Below are 20,335 nucleotides of genomic sequence, written 5' to 3'. Positions count from 1 at the left end.
ATTCTCAACCTCCTTTGATTGTTTTTTGTTTTTTGAACTTTCCTTTGATTGTTACTCACACTCTTCAGTGACAAAATAACTCATGTCATATTTTCAATGATCAACTCGTGCGCCCGTGCACCAAGGGAGATGAGGTTGCTATTAAAAATTATAGAGAAGAATGTGAGGTGAATTTTAAGGTTGTAAAAACTGGTAGCCTCGTCATATTGAAGGGAGATGCCCTTATCAAGGTCATTGATTTGTGGTCAAGGTTTCCTTTCTTTGGAGGAAAATTTTGCAAGTTTTCATTGTCATCTGAAAGAGGACCTTCACAATATTTATTTAGTCTGTTGGAGTGTGTGTTCTCAAGCTCCAACACAATTCAAGGCATGCTACCTTAGTTAGTGATGGAGCTGGTGGTTCTAATGCTCATCGATCTCATTATCCACCCAATAACATTCATCAATTAAATACAATAAGTGATTAAGGTTTTAAAAGTCTTTTGCATAAGGATATGAATTTGAATGACCAGGTCGAAGACTCTGAACGCGCACCTTTATTATTCTTCAAAACTCATCTCCAAAAATTTTAATTTCTGGTTTGCTTTCAATTTTAACACTTTGTTATAAAGATTTTAAGACTCTTGTGATTAATTCTCAACTCTTACGCCGTTAGATCTAAACTTGCCCCATTTTTGAGAGGCGAGACTGATAAATAAGAGTTATTTATTTATTTTTGCCTAAATGTTTTTATCATAAATGATATTTATGAAAAGATAACTCTTATTTATTTCATTTATCATAAAAAAAATATTGCACTACAGTCCCTTGGATCCAACGGCTTTAAACTCATTCCAGATAAGAAAGCCATATTCACCGTTGGATGAATGTACCCAAAACTAGCTCCGCCATTTCTATCTTTCTTCTTCTTCTTCTTCTTCTTTCTCTTTGAAAAAGAAACAGGTGAAGAAAATGGTGGAGAGAAGAAGAAAACCTCTAATTCTATGTTCCACCAAAACTGCAATCAATTCCGTATTGAAATCTTCCAATTCTTCAATCAATGAGAATGAATTCCCTAACTTCAATTTACCAGTTGGAATTCTTCGATTCTCCAACAAATTTCCTTCTTTTGATCACTCTGCACTCATTGCTCTCTCCACTTCTCTTCTCAAAACACTCTCCATTACTTCTGGTTCACCGGTAATTCATTCCAATAACACCCTTTTTCTAAATTCTCAATTTTTGTTACTCTACTGAATCATCATTTTAGTTATTGAAATTGTAGTTATTGCATAATTTGGTATCAAAATTTACTCTTTCATCATTTAGACTCGGTGTAGATTGACTTATCTGAGCTTATCTAGTGGGATAAATATTTGTGAGACTGTTTGTAGAGCTTAGGAAAACAACTTGCAACTTATATAAAAATAGTTTCACCTTATGGGCACGTTTGAATTGGCTTATTTTTGAGCTTATAAAAAATAGCTTATGCAAATAAATAAGCTTTTATGTTAGTTCATAAGTTCTCACTAACGAAAAGTGTATCTTCACAAGCTGTTTTTTTTTATAAACTACCTTGACAAACTTATGAATAATACATAAAAGCTTATTTATTTGCATAAGTTGTTTTGCGTTAGCTGAAAAATAAGCCAATCCAAACGGGCTATATATATGACAAGCACTTATGCTATAAGAGGTTAATTAAGTTGTTTATCCAAATAGGACTTTAACATATCAGAAAGACTAAGTTGATGCATTGTTTATGGCATAGTTAGTGGGAGTGTGTTTCCATAAATTTGTTTAGTGCTTTCGTTTATCTTTAGTTTATGATATAGGTTCATCATAATTAATTGATTGATATTCTTCAATTTTAAGACTAATTTGTTATTTCGTAAATTTGGACACGAATTTTGAAGACACTTATGATTTTTTAGTGCAAAATGATGACTTACTCGAGTTTTTTTGTTAAAATGTATTGATTTTGAGTTTTCTCAGGTTCTGGTCAAGAATGCTGAAATGAACACACAGAGGGTTGCAGTGGCCATTGCTCTTGACCCTCCGAGCAGCGACACTACTACCCTTGATATAGATCACTCACCACCTGCTTCTTCTAGAATAATGCTTGTTTTTCCTTCTTGTGATTTCCCTCTCAATGGCCCCTTGTTAAATGGTGAAATTGCTTATTTGTCTCCTCTTTTGGCCTTTAATCTTAACTTGCACATTTCATGTTTGAAATCCATTATCCACAACAGCCAAGATGCTTTGGCATCTTATTTCAAACCTCAATGTCAAGTGGGTGATGAGGATGCAGCTAAAAGCTTCGAGGATTCTGTCATTAATATAGAGTTAAAGCCTCTCGCTCAACCTCCCAGATTTGCCTCTCTTCTGAGGGTTGCTTTTGTGAAGATACCAGAATGTGGCATCCTTGATTCCATTAAACCAATTTCAGATGTTGAATCCAAAGAACGTCAAGACATGATTGACTTGGCATTGCAGAAGTACTTTGAAGTTGACAGATATTTGTCAAGCGGGGATGTTTTTGGAATTAGCATTAGTTGGAACTGTAATTCCACGATTTGCATTCCTTGTAACCAAAAAACTCAAAAGAACGAAAACATTATCTGTTTTAAGGTATGTTTACCTCTTCTCTCTCATATTTTTAAACCTCAAGAAACTGTATCAGGTTCTTTGTTAGAGTGTAACTTATATCTTCAGGTCATTGCTATGGAACCATCAGATGAACCAGTTCTTCGTGTCAATAAAACCTTAACTGCTTTGGTGTTAGTAGGGAGTTCCCCATCTGCCCTTCCTCCAGATTTGTTAACAACTGGACCAGAAGGGCCTGTACCTTTGCAAAGAGACACAGTGAAGATCTTAGCTTCAATACTCGCACCGACTTTATGCCCATCTGCGCTCTCTTCCAAGTTTAGAGTTTCAGTGTTATTGTATGGCTTGGAAGGTGTGTTCTATATTGCCTGGCTTTGTTTTCTAATAGAATCAGTGTTTATTTATTTTTTCTTTACATTCTTCATAATGGATCACCACTAGGTATCCGTAGTTGCTGTTATTGCTGCAGTTTATTTAAAATATGTATTTGTGGCTTGAAAATGTCAAATAAATGGTGTGTTTGGATTGGCATTGATTGTGCATATTTCCTGAACATAATTACGCAGGTTGTGGGAAAAGGACTGTTGTTAGATATGTTGCTCGTCGACTGGGCCTGCATGTGGTGGAATATAACTGTCATGATCTAACGGGCTCCGATAGAACATCTGTTGCTCTAGCTCAAGCTTTCAAGGCTGCTCAAAGGTAACATTTAGAATACTAGGAATGATAAGAAGTAAGAACACATATTATACCGAGAACTTTGTTCCTGCAAAATTTTTATTTCGGCACGGGTCAGTGTGCATACTTAGCTATCAGGACAGGAACATATATTTCATTAATTTATCCACCTTCTTTTTTCTCCCCAATAGTTCTTCTCTGCACTTAGATTTATCCACCTTCCTCAGTTTTTAACCTGATTGTGTTTGGCTCTGAGAAATTTAAATGTTCAATGTTTTGGATATGTTTTTCTGTCTAAACATCTAGTATGCTCATATGGGATTATATTGTTACAGATACTCGCCAACAATACTTCTACTTCGTCATTTTGAGGTTTTTCGAGATTCACAATCACCTGAAGTTTCACAAAATGATCAAAGAGGAAATACATCTGAAGTTGCATCAGTTATTAGGAGATTCACTGAGCCAGTTGGTGAACATGGTGATAGTAACTCCCTGGTGAAATCAAATGGTCAATTTGTAAGATTTAACGTAGTTGTAACCTTCTATTGCTATCACTATCGTTTGAACTATAACATTTTTAATCACTCTTTGTTCTGGATATCACAAATGGTATATCTCACTGTATTGTAAATCAAATAAAGAAATAAAACAATTGAACATTAAAAGAAGCCGACGGGTAAGATAATATATTAAGCAATAATAGAAATTTCTATTATAGTAAAGAAAAGTTGATGAAAAGGAATTAGCTACTGGGTACTCTAATAAATTGGGGAAATATCTCTGCTGGAGATGCAAGCATCTAAAGTTGGCTATTTTTTTTGTCTTTCCAGAGTTGACTATTTCATAATAGTTGACTGTTTCTATCAAGTGACATGCATTATACTTTAATAATGTTCTTGTTTTATTGCATATATACAAATCCATATATATGTCAAATATATCCTTTTCATTAGGCCTGTCAAGTAGTAAATCAAAATCAAGATTGGAAAAATCTCAGCAGTCATGTTTTCCTTTTGTTTTTTAACTATAATTGCAAAGGTATTCACTACTACAGCATGCTGCTGTAGGTGGAGAAGAATTCTGAAAAGACAAGTGGGCATCAGGTCCTGTTGATTGCTGCTGCTGACAGTTCAGAGGGTCTGCCTGCAAGCATCAGACGCTGCTTTAGCCACGAAATAAAGATGGGGCCTTTGACAGAAGAGCAAAGGGCTGAAATGCTGTTGCATTCACTGCAAAATGTTTATGGACTCCACTCTAATGTAAGTTTAGAATGGAATCTCCACTTATATCTATACCTTCTTCTGTTGACTTTAAACAATTGCATTATGCTTCTTGCAGACTGATTTAGAGGGCTTTGTAAAAGAAATAGTTGGACAGACATCTGGTTTCATGCCTAGGGATATGTGTGCTTTAATTGCGGATGCTGGTGCCAACTTATTTCCTGGGAGCAATGTTGAAGTAGGCAAAGATCAACCCGAAGACTCGGATAGTTCTCTTATTTCCGAGGTGACGGAGGACAACAATGAGTCAGAAGTTTCAGCTCGGAAACCTGGTAAAGAAGACTTGGTGAATGCTTTGGAACGATCAAAGAAAAGAAATGCGTCAGCATTGGGTACTCCAAAGGTAAATTAAGAAAACAGGATTTTGTGAAACTTTTCTCATTGGTATTGAGTAGTGTTTAAAATCAAGATAATATACCATTCTTTTATTGTTGAAAAGTGTACACAGTAGCATGTAATATGTCTTATGGGAGAAAAAGTTCTTCGATGCATGGTTTTCTTAAGTATGGATTTTTATGCAGGTTCCGAATGTAAAATGGGAAGATGTTGGCGGGCTTGAAGATGTCAAAAAATCAATCCTGGATACTGTTCAGGTGGGCTTCTTGTATGGCATAACTTTACCGGTTGCCACTTTTCTCCTCTGATTTGGAAGTGCAGCTTCACACTTTTATTTGAAATTGTTCTTACTATAGCAGAAAACAGTGCCCCTCACGTCAACTTGAAAATAGTAAAAAGGAATTTGTGGTTATGTTTACATGGTCAACATTTCATAAGATATATTAGATTGTCAAATTTCATAAGCTGACCGAGTTGAATTACGTTTTAGTGTATACTCAGATTGAAGAGTGCAAGTAAATTAAGAAAGTGCTTTTGGAAAGTCAAAATTGATATTTGAATGTACTTCACTCCTAAAGTTCAACATGGAAGCTGTCAACCCTAATTTCTGCTAAAAAGAGATAGAATGGACTGTTTCTGCTATATTATCAAGTCTAAATCATGGATTATTCTACTTTATCATATCGCTTTTTCCTTTTTTAGAATAATCTCCAGTCTTATTTTTTCTATATTTTAATATTTATCTAACTCAATCATATGCTACCCTGGAGATATTATTTATTTTCTGTAATTTCTGAATAACTGATTCACTCTGTATTTTGTATTTTAGTTGCCTCTCTTGCATAAAGATCTATTCGCATCTGGGTTACGCAAGCGGTCTGGTGTTCTTTTGTACGGTCCCCCTGGAACTGGCAAAGTAAGTTATAAAGTACCTTTAAATGACAATCTTCTGCCTCAGATTTCTTACTCTTTACTTACAGAAGTTTTCTTGTCACATTTTCTTTTTATTTATTTAATGTCAGACATTATTAGCAAAAGCTGTTGCTACAGAATGTTCCTTAAATTTTCTTAGCGTGAAAGGTCCTGAACTGATCAACATGTACATAGGAGAGTCTGAGAAGAATGTTCGAGACATTTTTCAGAAGGTATAATAATATATATTTTTATTTTGATCTAAATATTTTCTTAAGTTCAATTGAATGTTTCTGCGTGTCTGTCTATTTTCTGTGAACTAAAAAGTTTAAGGAACAGAATTTGATAAAGTCAACTTTAATATAATTCACAGGCCAGATCAGCACGTCCATGTGTCATCTTCTTTGATGAACTTGATTCTCTTGCACCAGCTCGGGGAGCTTCCGGAGATTCTGGGGGTGTTATGGACAGAGTGGTTTCGCAGGTGATTTCCTTTTTTGCGCAAGACCGTGATGTTTTAGGCCTTTTCTTTGGACTTCCTAATCTGAAATATATTTCCTTTATTAGATGCTTGCAGAAATTGACGGCTTAAGTGATTCAACACAGGTTATTTTATCTTCAATTTTTCTCTCTCTCGTTTTAGTAAGATATATTATCCTATTTTGCTTCTAACAAGTGTTTCCTTTGTTGGTGGCTTAATAGGATCTATTTATTATAGGTGCAAGTAATAGGCCAGATTTGATAGACCCAGCCCTTCTTCGCCCTGGTCGTTTTGATAAACTGTTATATGTTGGAGTTGTCTCTGATGCAACTTACAGAGAGCGGTAAGCTGTCTGCTTTTCTAGTTCCCTTTGTGTTGAGGAGTATCTATTGTTGATAGCATGGTACTGTGCACATCTCTCTCAGGGTATTGAAAGCTCTTACTAGAAAGTTCAAATTACATGAAGATGTTTCACTTTACACTATTGCAACAAAATGTCCGCCAAACTTCACTGGTGCAGACATGTATGCCTTGTGTGCCGATGCCTGGTTCCTCGCCGCAAAGCGCAGGGTAAGTCCAGCTAAGATCACTGGATCTGGCGATTACTTTGTGTGCATTTTCTTTGATATTAGGCTTATTCTTGCATTTGAAATGATAGTGGACTGTCACTTTATAGAGGGGAAATAGTAGCCTGTATCTATGCATCCATCATTGTGTGATTTAGAGAGACGGTACTTAACCTAATTCTTTTGTTCTAGGTTTTGAATGCAGAGCCAGAGTCCTCCAACCCAGATAATGATGCAGACTCTATTGTTGTTGAATACGACGATTTTGTCCAGGTAACTAGCAAATTGTATTTTTTATTGATAATTTAGGTTGCCCACTGATCAAACTCTGACACTAGAGTAACTTCTCCATCCCAAGAGTTTTCTAGTATGTAATTGTGTGATTCACATTTCCTATAATTTTCAGGTCTTGGAAGAACTTCAGCCTTCCCTCTCTATGGCTGAGCTAAAGAAGTACGAGCTTCTTAGAGATCAGTTTGAAGGCACCTCTAAATGAACATCGGACTGATATATAATCAGCAACCTTACTCTTGCTGGTATACTAGGGAGTCAAGATTCTTAAAGTTATAGAAATGCAGTTGCATTGCACTCAATCAAATCATCTTGGCCATTAAAATGAAATTGGACGGCTTACAATTTCAACTTCACCATATCTGAATATAGAAGTTGCACAATCAATCAGACTGGACAATTGGACGGCTAATCAACTTCACCAAACCTGAATATAAGTTGTGCAATTGATCAGATTGGACAGCTTACAATTTCAACTTCACAAAACCGGAATACAAGTTGTGCAATCAGATTGAACATTCGAGATTTTTAAATCCGTGACTGCATGGAATCTGTTTCTTTTCTGTATATAGTAGGCTTCCAACCATGTAATAGAGCACAGCCAAAATAGATGTGTTAACAGCTTCTCAATTATTATTATTTTGGAAAATAAATTATGATACATCATATATATATTTTAGTGAAAACATTTTTGACAAAATTTTTAGGTTAGAGATGTTGTGCATGAAGTTGACAGTGAAAACATTTTGTAAGATCCCTCAAAAAAAAAAAAAACATTTTGTAAGTATATTTTTAGGTGATTTTGTACACAGATTCGTCACACTGGTAGAAAAATTGGTTTTTCATTTTTTTTTCTAGGTCTGAAAACTGTAGACACCTTGAGGTTATTTGGAATTCTTTTGAACGTAGTTTGTAGCAAAAGATTTTAGTCAAGAAACTTTGTAATGCCTTTATATCTTTCTTTTCAAACGCTCTTTTAATTATATGGGAAATATCTCTGTGGAAGGTGAAGTTTTATTGGAATTTCAAGAATGGTACGATGAATGCGAACATGGCAATATTTGTTGGAACATTGGCAAAAACAATATGCAAAGTGGAACAGCAACATCATTTGAATGTTATAAAAAGGATTAAAGAAATGTTACAAAAAATGTATACTTGAATCTTGTAAAAAGGATAAGAAAAATGTTACAAAAATATAAAATAACATTTTTTAAAAGGTACAGAAAGTATGAGAAACTTTTTACCAAAATATATACAAGTATCATTTTTAAAATGTCACAAAGGAGTAAAAATATGTTACATACGAGAAAAATTAGTAGAAATTTCATGTTATCTTTTATATGTTAAAATGCTACTAAAACCCTTTAGCAACATGGACTTCATACTTAATTTAAAACAACATAGAGTGACTATCAAAAGATTATCAAATATCAATAATTAGCTACTTTATAAGGAGTGTTTCTAGTTATCATACTAATACAATAACGTTTTAAAATAATATCTAATTTTCAATGTCTCTTCTTCCAAAAATGCTTTAAATAACAGAATTGATCTCTCTGGCCGAGAAAGGGAAGCTACATGAGATGCTTGTATCCATCCTCCTGCTACCTGAAATAAAGGTTGAGTTTAAAGGCAATTCATATATGCATTGTGACATTTCTATTCAAGACGAGTTGTGCTCTAAGTATTAACCTGTCTTCCCTGATAGTCATAATGGAAAACTCTATTGGAAAATGTCAATGGTATTAGCAAGTATAGAGAAAATAGAAACACAAGGAAAAAAACGAAGTTGATAAAGAATAATAAACTGGGAAATTAGTTTCAAGATTTGTAAACAAAGGATTTTACAATAAAGCTTGTGATACATATATACAAATTTGTAGGTATTTTAAACTTCATTGATAGTTTATGATTTTACATTCATGCTTTAGTATGTTTAAGATGATCTCCTAAGGCAAGGTTATTGGTGGAGAATTGGAAATGGATCACATATCAATGTATGGTAAGAGCCTTGGATTCGCAACCAAGCAAATCATAGACCTAGTACACACCAATGCAGGACAGGTTTGCAGCCTTAACAGTAAACGACCTCATTGATGAAAACACTAGAAGTTGGAACCTGAACATGCAGTCAGCAATATTCAATGATCATGGTATTACAAGCATCTCAAGAATCCCTCTCTCCAATACACAGCCACTGATCAACGCATTTGGAATCTACACAGTAAAAACAGCATATAATCTCTACATGGAGCACTTCACTGTCTCGACAGCTTTAACAATGCTGGGGGACTGGAATTTCCGGCGGAATCTTAAGTTACCTCCTAAAATCAAAATCTTCCTTTGGAGGCTAATGTTAGCAGCCAGCACTCGGGTGGGATTTAGTCCCACATCGGATAGACAGGATTCTTGAGAAGAGTTTACAAAGATGAGGCACTCCTCACCGTACAAGCCGGTTTTGTAGGGATGAGTTAGGCCTCGATATTCGTTACAGCTAGGCCATGATGTGCTTCTAACGAAACACCAATTACCCAATAAGGTGTCCTTTGTCCACCCTTGTGTGCTCGTTGTAACAACTATAGTCCCCTTATGTTCAAATTTGACGTTACAAAATCTGTTTGGGAGAAAATTAAGTACTGGCAGATTTTTGAACCTGTGCTTGCAGCTGATGAAGATTTGAGCATTGTGTTTCTAAACCTATTGGAACTCTTAATCTCTAAAAGAAATAATACTCAAGAGAATGCTTCGCATATCATCTATCTATCTATCGAGCAACAGCAGTATTGCAAGATTGGAGCTGAGCAAACTTGAGGAATGCACATCAGCATTAAGCCGACGGCATGAACAATACAGTAGAGTCCCAGTGGCATAGACCAGATCCGGGTTACTTAAAATGCAATATAGACGGCGCCTTTTCCCAGTTGGCTGTGCTTCAGTGATTCGCAACTCTTAACGGAAGTTTTAGTGTGGCCCGGACATCACGGGCATTGAGTTTGTTGGAAGTCCACAAGGGAGAGGGTATGGGACTGCTATGTTCTTTGCAGTGGTTGCAAGACTGGGAGACTGACCATAAATTTACGCATCTTCAAGGATCACGGTGTAACTGCGTCTACGGTTTAAGACCTTGGTTTAAAATTTAAAAATTGTCAAATTTTTCCATCGATACTCACAGCTATGCTCTTGAGATTGAATTATGTATTGGATTGTACAATAAGTGGCGATGCTAACAATCGTTTCATCATTTTTTTAGCTCTAAGAAGGTTTGAAAAACTTGAGAAAAGGCATTCAGAAAAGCAGTGTAAACAAACAAACATGAAATAAGTCCCACATCATTTAAAATTAGCACAGCTCAAGTGTTTATATAACACACACGTGGAACAATTGTCACGACCTTACTTGAACAGGATCTGTTCTATAGGATCGTACTACTGTGTCCTTGATTTCTAAGGAGACAGGAACATACGTCTGGATGATGAATGAAGACCGTGCGATCAGAGCGTGATTAACGGCTTAGATGATTCTCATGTTGAGACATCATCTTGTGCTGTAGATGATCGTTCTCAGACACATGTTGTCTGGGGTGGTTGCACGGTGCTCTTACAGACCCAACACTCTTTTTTGTCACACCCTCAATATGAATACCCAGGATTTATTTTGTTTGGGAGAAATACAAGGGGATTTCTTGAATGACATTGTTTACCTTAAACTCCAAAGGACAGTAATCTCGGCAAGTGAAAATGCTGCATGTGCTTGAGTCCCCCAACTTCTCTAGCATGCATAGTCCATGGAAAGCTATTTTTTCGGTTCAGTAAAAGTGATTTTGCTACTTGAGTTGAGGTTCATCATGGCATTTGAGACAACTTGTAGTGGTACAAGAGTTGCCACGTTACCACTTTCTAAGGGTACAAAAATCGACCCTTTTTAACTACCGATTTTTATTTATTATTAAGAAAGAACAAAGAAAATACTATTTTTATTCATATGTCATTTTTTAATTTTAAAACTATATTAGTAATTAACTTGTTTTTACAATCGTTCTTTTGCATGATAAGTTATTTTATATATTTTTTTTAAGAAACATGGTCAACTCATTTAATTTATAATTAACGAATACAAAATAGTTGGTCCAAATATGGTTATGCAATGAGCAACCCTATTAATTTGCTCCAAACATGTGGTTGATGAGTCAAAATAATCTGATTTTCCAAGTAATAATAGTCTCGTACAATCTCTAAAACACATTGTATCCTATGATGGCATTATTGTGAAAGCAACATCGTTCACATTACATTTAATCATACCGGTTGGAGGGTTTGCTCCAATTATGAAAGGCTTCGGCTTCTTGTAATGGTAACCTTGCTCTTTGCATGCAACTCCACTCATTAAGTGTGTTTTTTGCTCGAGTAACAATGGATGTCGGTGTGGTGTTAGAGGCTTCTCAAAGCTGTGTTCTGACTCTTCCATAGATTCTAAATGTGGAGTGTGAACGCACTGTTTAATGAGCTTGATGACAATAATATTTGGTGATAAGGATGAGAAATATAATATGATAACTAGATGTGATATGACAGTTGGATCATATTCGGTTTGAATTTAATGTTTGATGAAAGTTTCTAAATACATTATATCCTATTTTAATCCATCAAAAAGAGAAAGTGTATTCCCTCTATATATTTGTATAGATATGACTTGAGTTAAAAATCAGCAAATAGGATAAAAATACTTATTGACTTATTCCTATAAAATATAAAAATTAAGAAAACCAAAACTAATAGAATAAAGATTGTTCAGCTCAATGATATCAACCAAATTATCAAAGGATGAAAAGAAACTATCTCTACACATATTTGTTTATCTATCTAATTCAATGTTGTTAAACACTGCATGTACTATAGATGAAAAGTAATGACACAGATAAATAGGAACATAGTAAATTCCTTTTCTACAATTACAAATAGAGCAAACACACTTGAAAAGTTCATATACCCCAGTTGCTATGATGGTTGATGTAAATATGAGGTACAAACTGAAAATAATGCAGTGTGATCTCTTCATTTAAAACTTCGAAAGTGGATAACAGCGCCTGTGAATCTTGTTAGAATGGCTACGAAATTAACCATGTTTACAAGCATCTAGATAGTACTTTGCATTCTCTGCCTTCTTCAGAAAATAGGGTAGGGAAGGTAAGAAGTTCACGGTTAGTCTATGTACTTGTACAACCAAATCTAAAGCAAGTAAAACTGCGAATAGAGATAATCTCGAATTTTATAGTAATCTTCGCATAGAGGACCTTCAATAATAATTTGCCGAGTAGCAGAATCAGCTCCCTGTTTAAAAAATATGATAATGAATCGGAACCTTTATCAGAAAACTGAATATACAGCCGAAGCTGTATTCGAAGAGTCGTTTTCCTAGGAAAATATAAAATTTAACAAATGTTCAGAAGAAGCATTTACCTTCTGAGTTGCACCCCCAACCTCAGATGTATTTCCTCTTTGATCATTTTGTCAAACTTCAGGTGATTGTGAATCTCGAAAAACCTCAAAATGACGAAGTAGAAGTATTGTTGGTGAGTATCTGTAACAATATAATCCCAGATGAGCATACTAGATGTTTGGACAGAAAAACATATCCAAAACATTGAACATTTAAATTTCTCAGAGCCAAACACAATCAGGTGAAAAACTGAGGAAGGTGGATAAATCTAAGTGCAGAGAAGAACGACTGGGGAGAAAAAAGAAGGTGGATAAATTAATGAAAATATATGTTCCTGTCCTGATAGCTAAGTATGCGCGCTGACCCGTGCTGAAATAAAAATTTTGCACGAGCAAAGTTCTCGGTATAATGTGTGTTCTTACTTCTTATCATTCCTAGTATTCTAAATGTTACCTTTGCGCAGCCTTGAAAGCTTGAGCTAGAGCAACAGATGTTCTATCGGAGCCCATTAGATCATGACAGTTATATTCCACCACATGCAGGCCCAGTCGACGAGCAACATATCTAACAACAGTCCTTTTCCCACAACCTGCGTAATTATGTTCAGAAAATATGCACAATCAATGCCAATCCAAACACACCATTTATTTGACATTTTCAAGCCACGAATACATATTTTAAATAAACTGCAACAACAGCAACTACAGATACCTAGTGGTGATCCATTATGAAGAATATGAAAGAAAAAAAAAGAAAAAAAAACATTGATTCTATTAGAAAACAAAGCCAGGCAATATAGAACACACCTTCCAAGCCATACAATAACACTGAAACCCTAAACTTGGAAGAGAGCGCAGATGGACATAAAGTCGGTGCGAGTATTGAAACCAAGATCTTCACTGTGTCTCTTAGCAAAGGTACAGGCCCTTCTGGTCCAGTAGTTAACAAATCTGGAGGAAGGGCAGATGGGGAACTCACTACTAACACCAAAGCAGTTAAGGTTTTATTGACACGAAGAACTGGTTCATCTGATGGTTCCATAGCAATGACCTGAAGATATAAGTTACACTCTAACAAAGAACCTGATACACTTTCTTGAGGTTTAAAAATATGAGAGAGAAGACGTAAACATAACTTAAAACAGATAATGTTTTCATTCTTTTGTGTTGTTTGGTTACAAGGAATGCAAATCGTGGAATTACAGTTCCAATTAATGCTAATTCCAAAACATCCCCTCTTGACAAATATCTGTCAACTTCAAAGTACTTCTGCAATGCCAAGTCAATCATGTCTTGACGTTCTTTGGATTCAACTTCTGAAATTGGTTTAATGGAATCAAGGATGCCACATTCTGGTATCTTCACAAAAGCAACCCTCGGATGGGAGGCAAATCTGGGAGCTTGAGCGAGAGGCTTTAACTCTATATTAATGACAGAATCCTCGATACTTTTAGCTGCATCCACATCAAGTTCCCATAAATTAGTGACTTTTACCAGTAATCACCACATGAGCAAATCCCATCTTTAAAATGATGGAAACGGTTCGAGTCCCTCACAACTATTTCCCTCTCACTAATTCTAGATATATACTTAGTTGCATTATGACAATCGCCGCAAACACGCAAGTTTTTAAATATCCTAATCGGACTTCTTGGTGGGGTACTGATAATTCCAAATGCAATGGCCAATCTCTCACTATGACTATTCAAAATCTGCTCCTTTTCATCCTCCTCAATATCTTGATAGACAAAACTATAATCCGGAACATAGCCAAGGCTCTTCATTTTGGCACTCAAAACCTTTAATTCCTTGTATATCTCTGTATATTTTGGATGAGTTTGGTTCCCAGTATAAAAGACTTCAGCTTTACTGCCAACTACAACAGAGCTCCACCCAGGTGTTTTTCTCAATCCTCGATCTCTGGCCAACGATCTTACTTTAATTACTCCTTCCCATTTTTCTGTATTTGCATAGATATTTGACAACAAAACATAATAGCCAACATTCTCCGAATCAACTTCCAATAAGCGATCTGAAGCTAGTGTACCCAATTCTGCATTTCCATATATTTTACAAGCAGAGAGAAGAGCACCCCAGATGGATGCATCTGGTTGTATAGGCATATTTCTCACTAATTCATAAGCCTTTTCCAAATACCCAGCTCTGCCAAGCAAATCCACCATGCAGCCATAGTGCTTCAAACTAGGCTTGATCCCATATTCTTTCTGCATAATATCAAAGCACTTTTGGCCCTCATCAACCAAACCCGAATGGCTACAAGCCGACAACAAAGATACAAAGGTAATATGATCTGCCTTTACCCTTTCAGCTAGCATATCTTTGAAAAGTTGCAGAGCTTCTTCTCCACGACCGTGAATCCCAAGAGAAGCTATTATGGCATTCCAAGGGACTGAAGTATCCCGTGGGATTTCGTAAAATAAGGACATTGCATCTTCTAACCTCCCACATTTTCCATAGAGGTCAATTAGGCAGGTAGCTACAAAGACATCCAAGTAGAGTGAGTTTTTTATTAGTTTCGCATGAATTTTCATCCCTTGCTGTAAAGCTCCAACATGGGAATATGCTGGGATAATGCTCACCCAGGTCCCTTGATTTGGGATTGTATCTCGACACTCTTCCATCATGTTGTAAGCGTCAATTGCCTCACTTGCAAGACCATTTTGAGTATAACCTGTGACCAATGTGTTCCATGAAATTGTATCTTTTCTTGGAAGCTGATCAAAAACTGTATGTGCACAATTCATATATCCCAATTTTGCGTACATATTTACAAGTGCATTTCCGATCACGACATCCTTATCGAGCCATTCACGCCTTATAACAAATCCAAGAATAGATCTGCTAATCCTTTGATCACTTAACTGACTGAAAATTGACGTCAAACTCACAACCGTCAACAAATCAGGCCGTATTCCACCCAATTGCATCCCTTTAAAGAATCTTAGTGCAGTACTTGGATCATTATTCTGCTCATACGCAGCAATTATAGAATTCCAAGATACCAAATCCCTCACTTCCATCTGATCAAAAACCATTTGTGCATCCTGCAACCTACCAAACTTCGAATACATATTAATCAAAGCATTTGAAACAAAAACATCACTATCCAACCCATGCTTCAACACATGCAAATGAATCAACACCCCATTAATAACATCATCCGATTGTGCACAAACAGGAAGTATGCTCGCCACCGTAATCGTATCCATCTTCACCCCCTCACCTTTCATCCTATTCAAAACACCTAACGCCCCCGCTGCATTTCCATTCTGACAAAACCCCGAAATCATCGCATTCCAAGACCCCACATCTTTCACCGGCATATCAACAAACACCTTGTGTGCAACATCTAAAACACCATACCGCGAATACAAATGAACCAAAGAAGCAGCAACAAATACATCATCCTCAAAACCCATCTTAAAAACACAACAATGCACTTTCTTCCCATCAACAAGACTTACACAAGCTTTCAATATAGGAGGAAAAGTATAAAAATCAGGTCGTAAATGACCACCACCACACATTGAAAACAATTGATTGACACAATTCATAGCTTCATGGTATTTTCCAAATCGAACATAAGCAGATATAATTGAATTCCATGAAAAGATATTCTTTTTGTGAATATAATCAAATGTGGAACGAGATAATGAAATATCACCATGAGTGACATATAAATTAATAAGCTTTGTTGATAAAACAATGTTTTGAGATTTTCCAAATACCAGAAGAAGAGCATGAAGCTTCTTAGTAGCATTAACATTGACGCAGGAGTTGAATAAAGCATTGAAATCAGCATCTTTATGTAGAGAAGTTGTAGCTGATTTGTAAAACTTAGAAACTGATTTGAGAAGAGAAAGCATTGGTGGCCGGAAATCGACCAACTATTAAGGTAATATAACGAATTGGTGCGACGTAAATTTGAGAAAAAGGGGTTCAGCTAAAATGATTCAATTAATTAATGCAAGAAGCTCGAAAAAATTTAGATCAAAAACCAAAGAGCGGCACATTGGGAGTCCTTAAAATACAAAAGAGTGACTGAAATAAATAAAAGAAATTGCGAGTCTATGGATGGAGCTTCTCTTCACACTGGTGGGTCAATTCCTCATCGTTTGCATTGGAAGCGAATGGTACTCCCTCCGTTTCAAAATATAAGCAAAATTTACTTTATAGGTTCATTCATTTAATGATGTATGTGGTCCATATTATGAACCACATACATCATAAAATGAATGAACCTAAAAAGTAAATTTTACTTATATTTTGAAACGGAGGGAGTATTATTTTATTTTTCAAATTTAATAACATTAACAACAAGTCCTTTTTTTTTATTTTTATTATCATCAATTACTTAACTTCTGAAAATATTGGCAAATAGTGTGTGAGACAAACAAAGAATGATGTGGCCGCGTGTGATACGGCAAACGACGTTGATTTGTCGTTTTAGATGCTGGGTCACAAATTTAAAGAGATCAAAATCGAAAAGAAAAGAAAAATGATCATCCATTTTCATATAAAATTAAATGTAGAGAACACAAGCAAGATGTTAAGACACATAGAGATAATAAGAGAGACACAACAGTGAGGGCAAAATAATATTTCTATTTCCTAAATCTGATATGTTATTTTTGAATCGGCTTAGATTTATGTACCAAATTCTTTGTATTCGTTAATTATAGATGAAATGAATTAATTTTTGCTTTTGCTCAAAAAAGATTGAAGGGGATAAATGTGTGACCCCCTATATTATTATTTGTTTGGTCTAGTTGCCTTATTGTTTCTTCATTAATATAAATATAAATCAATTCATCATGTTTCTTAAAATATATATATATATATATATATATATATATATATATATATATAAAATAATTGATCATGTAAAAGTACGATTTTAAAATAAAAGTTAATAATTAATATTGCTTTAAAAGTTTCTTAAAAAAATATATATAAAATAACTTATCATGCAAAAGAACGATTGTAGAAATAAGTTAATTACTAATATAGTTTTAAAATTAAAAAATGACATATGAATAAAAATAGTATTTTCTTTGTTCTTTCTTAATAATAAATAAAAATCGGTAGTTAAAAAGGGTCGATTTTTGTACCCTTAGAAAGTGGTAACGTGGCAACTCTTGTACCACTACAAGTTGTCTCAAATGCCATGATGAACCTCAACTCAAGTAGCAAAATCACTTTTACTGAACCGAAAAAATAGCTTTCCATGGACTATGCATGCTAGAGAAGTTGGGGGACTCAAGCACATGCAGCATTTTCACTTGCCGAGATTACTGTCCTTTGGAGTTTAAGGTAAACAATGTCATTCAAGAAATCCCCTTGTCTTTCTCCCAAACAAAATAAATCATGGGTATTCATATTGAGGGTGTGACAAAAAAGAGTGTTGGGTCTGTAAGAGCACCGTGCAACCACCCCAGACACATGCATGTGTCTGAGAACGATCATCTACAGCACAAGATGATGTCTCAACATGAGAATCATCTAAGCCGTTAATCACGCTCTGATCGCACGGTCTTCATTCATCATCCAGACGTATGTTCCTGTCTCCTTAGAAATCAAGGACACAGTAGTACGATCCTATAGAACAGATCCTGTTCAAGTAAGGTCGTGACAATTGTTCCACGTGTGTGTTATATAAACACTTGAGCTGTGCTAATTTTAAATGATGTGGGACTTATTTCATGTTTGTTTGTTTGTTTGTTTGTTTACACTGCTTTTCTGAATGCCTTTTCTCAAGTTTTTCAAACCTTCTTAGAGCTAAAAAAATGATGAAACGATTGTTAGCATCGCCACTTATTGTACAATCCAATACATAATTCAATCTCAAGAGCGTAACAGAGAGTATTTGCAATCACATTGTGATCCTTGAAGATGCATAAATTTATGGTCAAGAACAGCTGATGCGGCCACAATTACGGTCGCTGAGGCATCAAAAACCTAACATTGCCGTCGTGGACTATCTTTTTGAAATCTTGGTTATAAAACATAAGAAAGCTTATGTTTATTGAATAGCATAACTGGTTTCTATGTTGATATTTGCAGACAGGGAAGCCTCTTATGGTGTTAAGTACTGATCTCAACTCAAGAGCAGATTTCTTCTGGTAAGTTTTATGGCTTCAAATTTGACTGTTTTGCAGATGCACAAAATTTACTTTTGATGTTTGCATTACTTAGCAACCTTAACTAACATTGCATCAGCTAAGTTCAGGATAATAATAGACTATATTTTTATCTAATTCACAATTTTTTTGCTCAGTGTTCTTTTGTTCTTGTTTAAAGTGCTCTTTATACAACACACTAGTTTTATAGTGTGTATTGAAAGTTTGGAATTGGACGAGATTGGATCTCTTAACTTGATTAAAACAAAACTATGATACTGATTTGAAGGAGATAGTAAGGAAAGAAAAATAAACATAAATGCTTTATTTTAACTTACTTGTATTGATATTATTGACTTGCTTTGCTTGAGTTTCACAAGTACTAAATATTATTTATGACACTCACTCATGGGAAATTGTTAATCATTACAGGAGGATCATAATAAAGATTCAGACTAGCATAGGAAATGGAGGCTCTCACTAAATGACGAGCCACTATGTTAGTTCGCTTGCCTCCTAGCAAACGTATAGTTTGGGTGATGGGATAAAATTTGCTTGCCAAGGGAACTAACTACCCGAAATTCTGATACATCAATCTTACTGCTATGGATGGCATTCATTACAATTTTGCAATCTAGCTCAAACACTACATGGTCAGCCTCCCAGTCCTGCAACCACTGCAAAGAATGTAGCAGTCTCATACCCTCTCCCTTGTGAACTTCCAACTCTAAAGATTCTGTTAGAGTTGTGTATCACCGAAGCACAGCCAACTTTCAGTTGCTGCTGGGAAAAGGCACCGTCTATATTGCATTTTAAGTAACCCGAATCTGGTCTTTGTCATTGGGACTCTACTGTACTGTTCATGCCGTCAGCTTAATGCTGATGTGCATTCCTCAAGTTTGCCCAGCTGCATTCTTGTAATACTGCTATTGCTCGATAGATGATATGCGAAGTATCCTCTTGAGTGTTAATCTAGCAACATTCATTCTTTGATTTCCACAACCTCCATAAGCACATAGAGAAAATTTGTTGATTATTTAAAAAGCAAGGGTTTCAACAGGTTTAACACAATGCTCGAATCTTCATCTGCTGCAAGCACAGGTTCAAAAATCTGCCAGTATTTAATTTTCCCAAACAGATTTTGCAACTGTCACATTTGAACATAAGGTGGCTGATCGTTGATATTGGCCAACTCCATACATACACTACATGCCTATAGGGGTGGAAGTGATATAGGATAGGTCTGTGACGACTGATGTAGCTAGGCCATCGGTCCCTGTAGGGTGGTCTGACCAATTTAGACTCTTACGTCTGACCTACTTGTAATATGATTTATAAAGTTATGAACCTTTGAAGCAAGCAAAGTTATTTCTCTATATGCAGTGGAGAAGCAAGCAAACTAATTGAATGAAGATCACCGGTTGACTCAGCACATAAGCTTGTTGGGTTATTGGTGAGAAACAAACATTAAGAGTCACATGACTCACATCACGGTAGATACTAACTTATACATTCTTCCTCAAATGCCACTAAGAGAAGACGCTGTAGGCTGAATCTGCTAATGATATAAGTACACAAGACATTAAAAACTCTGGTTTTGAGTTGAGATCAGTATTTAACTGTGA

General features: G+C 35.6%; 2 protein-coding genes, 1 long non-coding RNA gene and 2 other non-coding genes across 6 annotated transcripts; 3 read left to right on the top strand and 2 right to left on the bottom strand.

Moving 5' to 3' along the window:
- Nucleotides 1-865: 865 nt before the first annotated feature.
- LOC11417625 (peroxisome biogenesis protein 6) lies at nt 866-7,843 on the top strand. 2 transcript variants are annotated; one of them, XM_003624897.4, is made up of 16 exons: nt 874-1,178; nt 1,974-2,609; nt 2,694-2,937; nt 3,152-3,287; nt 3,599-3,782; nt 4,334-4,525; nt 4,605-4,889; nt 5,068-5,139; nt 5,712-5,798; nt 5,905-6,027; nt 6,168-6,278; nt 6,362-6,400; nt 6,497-6,618; nt 6,701-6,845; nt 7,034-7,114; nt 7,248-7,843. In XM_003624897.4, exons 1-16 carry the CDS (start codon nt 951-953, stop codon nt 7,335-7,337), a joined length of 2,775 nt encoding a protein of 924 aa, XP_003624945.2. In that variant the 5' UTR covers nt 874-950; the 3' UTR covers nt 7,338-7,843. The 2 variants fall into 2 exon arrangements, 1 of the variants encoding a protein (XP_003624945.2); XR_003007009.2 differs by lacking the exons at nt 7,034-7,114; nt 7,248-7,843 and having other exon boundaries at nt 866-1,178; nt 6,513-6,618; nt 6,701-6,843.
- A 2,678-nt stretch (nt 7,844-10,521) lies between these two features.
- LOC112416884 (small nucleolar RNA U3) lies at nt 10,522-10,741 on the top strand. The gene has a single exon (XR_003007397.1). It is a non-coding gene; the product is annotated as a small nucleolar RNA U3 (small nucleolar RNA).
- Nucleotides 10,742-11,921: 1,180 nt separating this feature from the next.
- Nucleotides 11,922-16,696, bottom strand: LOC11427801 (pentatricopeptide repeat-containing protein At4g33990). Its single transcript, XM_024769406.2, has 4 exons — nt 13,378-16,696; nt 13,025-13,160; nt 12,592-12,712; nt 11,922-12,462 (listed from the first exon to the last, which is right to left on the bottom strand). The coding sequence occupies exon 1, from the start codon at nt 16,455-16,457 to the stop codon at nt 14,061-14,063; it is 2,397 nt and encodes a 798-aa protein (XP_024625174.1). The 5' UTR covers nt 16,458-16,696; the 3' UTR covers nt 11,922-12,462; nt 12,592-12,712; nt 13,025-13,160; nt 13,378-14,060.
- A 1,302-nt stretch (nt 16,697-17,998) lies between these two features.
- LOC112416883 (small nucleolar RNA U3) lies at nt 17,999-18,221 on the bottom strand. The gene has a single exon (XR_003007396.1). It is a non-coding gene; the product is annotated as a small nucleolar RNA U3 (small nucleolar RNA).
- On the top strand, nt 18,039-19,744 carry LOC11422193 (uncharacterized). The gene is made up of 2 exons (XR_003006952.2): nt 18,039-18,713; nt 19,143-19,744. It is a non-coding gene; the product is annotated as an uncharacterized lncRNA (long non-coding RNA).
- Nucleotides 19,745-20,335: the final 591 nt, after the last annotated feature.

Source organism: Medicago truncatula, chromosome 7 (assembly GCF_003473485.1).
Source record: "Medicago truncatula cultivar Jemalong A17 chromosome 7, MtrunA17r5.0-ANR, whole genome shotgun sequence".
Lineage (NCBI taxonomy): Eukaryota > Viridiplantae > Streptophyta > Magnoliopsida > Fabales > Fabaceae > Medicago > Medicago truncatula.
Note: the sequence above shows the minus strand (reverse complement) of the source record. Positions and strands in the feature narration are given on the sequence as shown.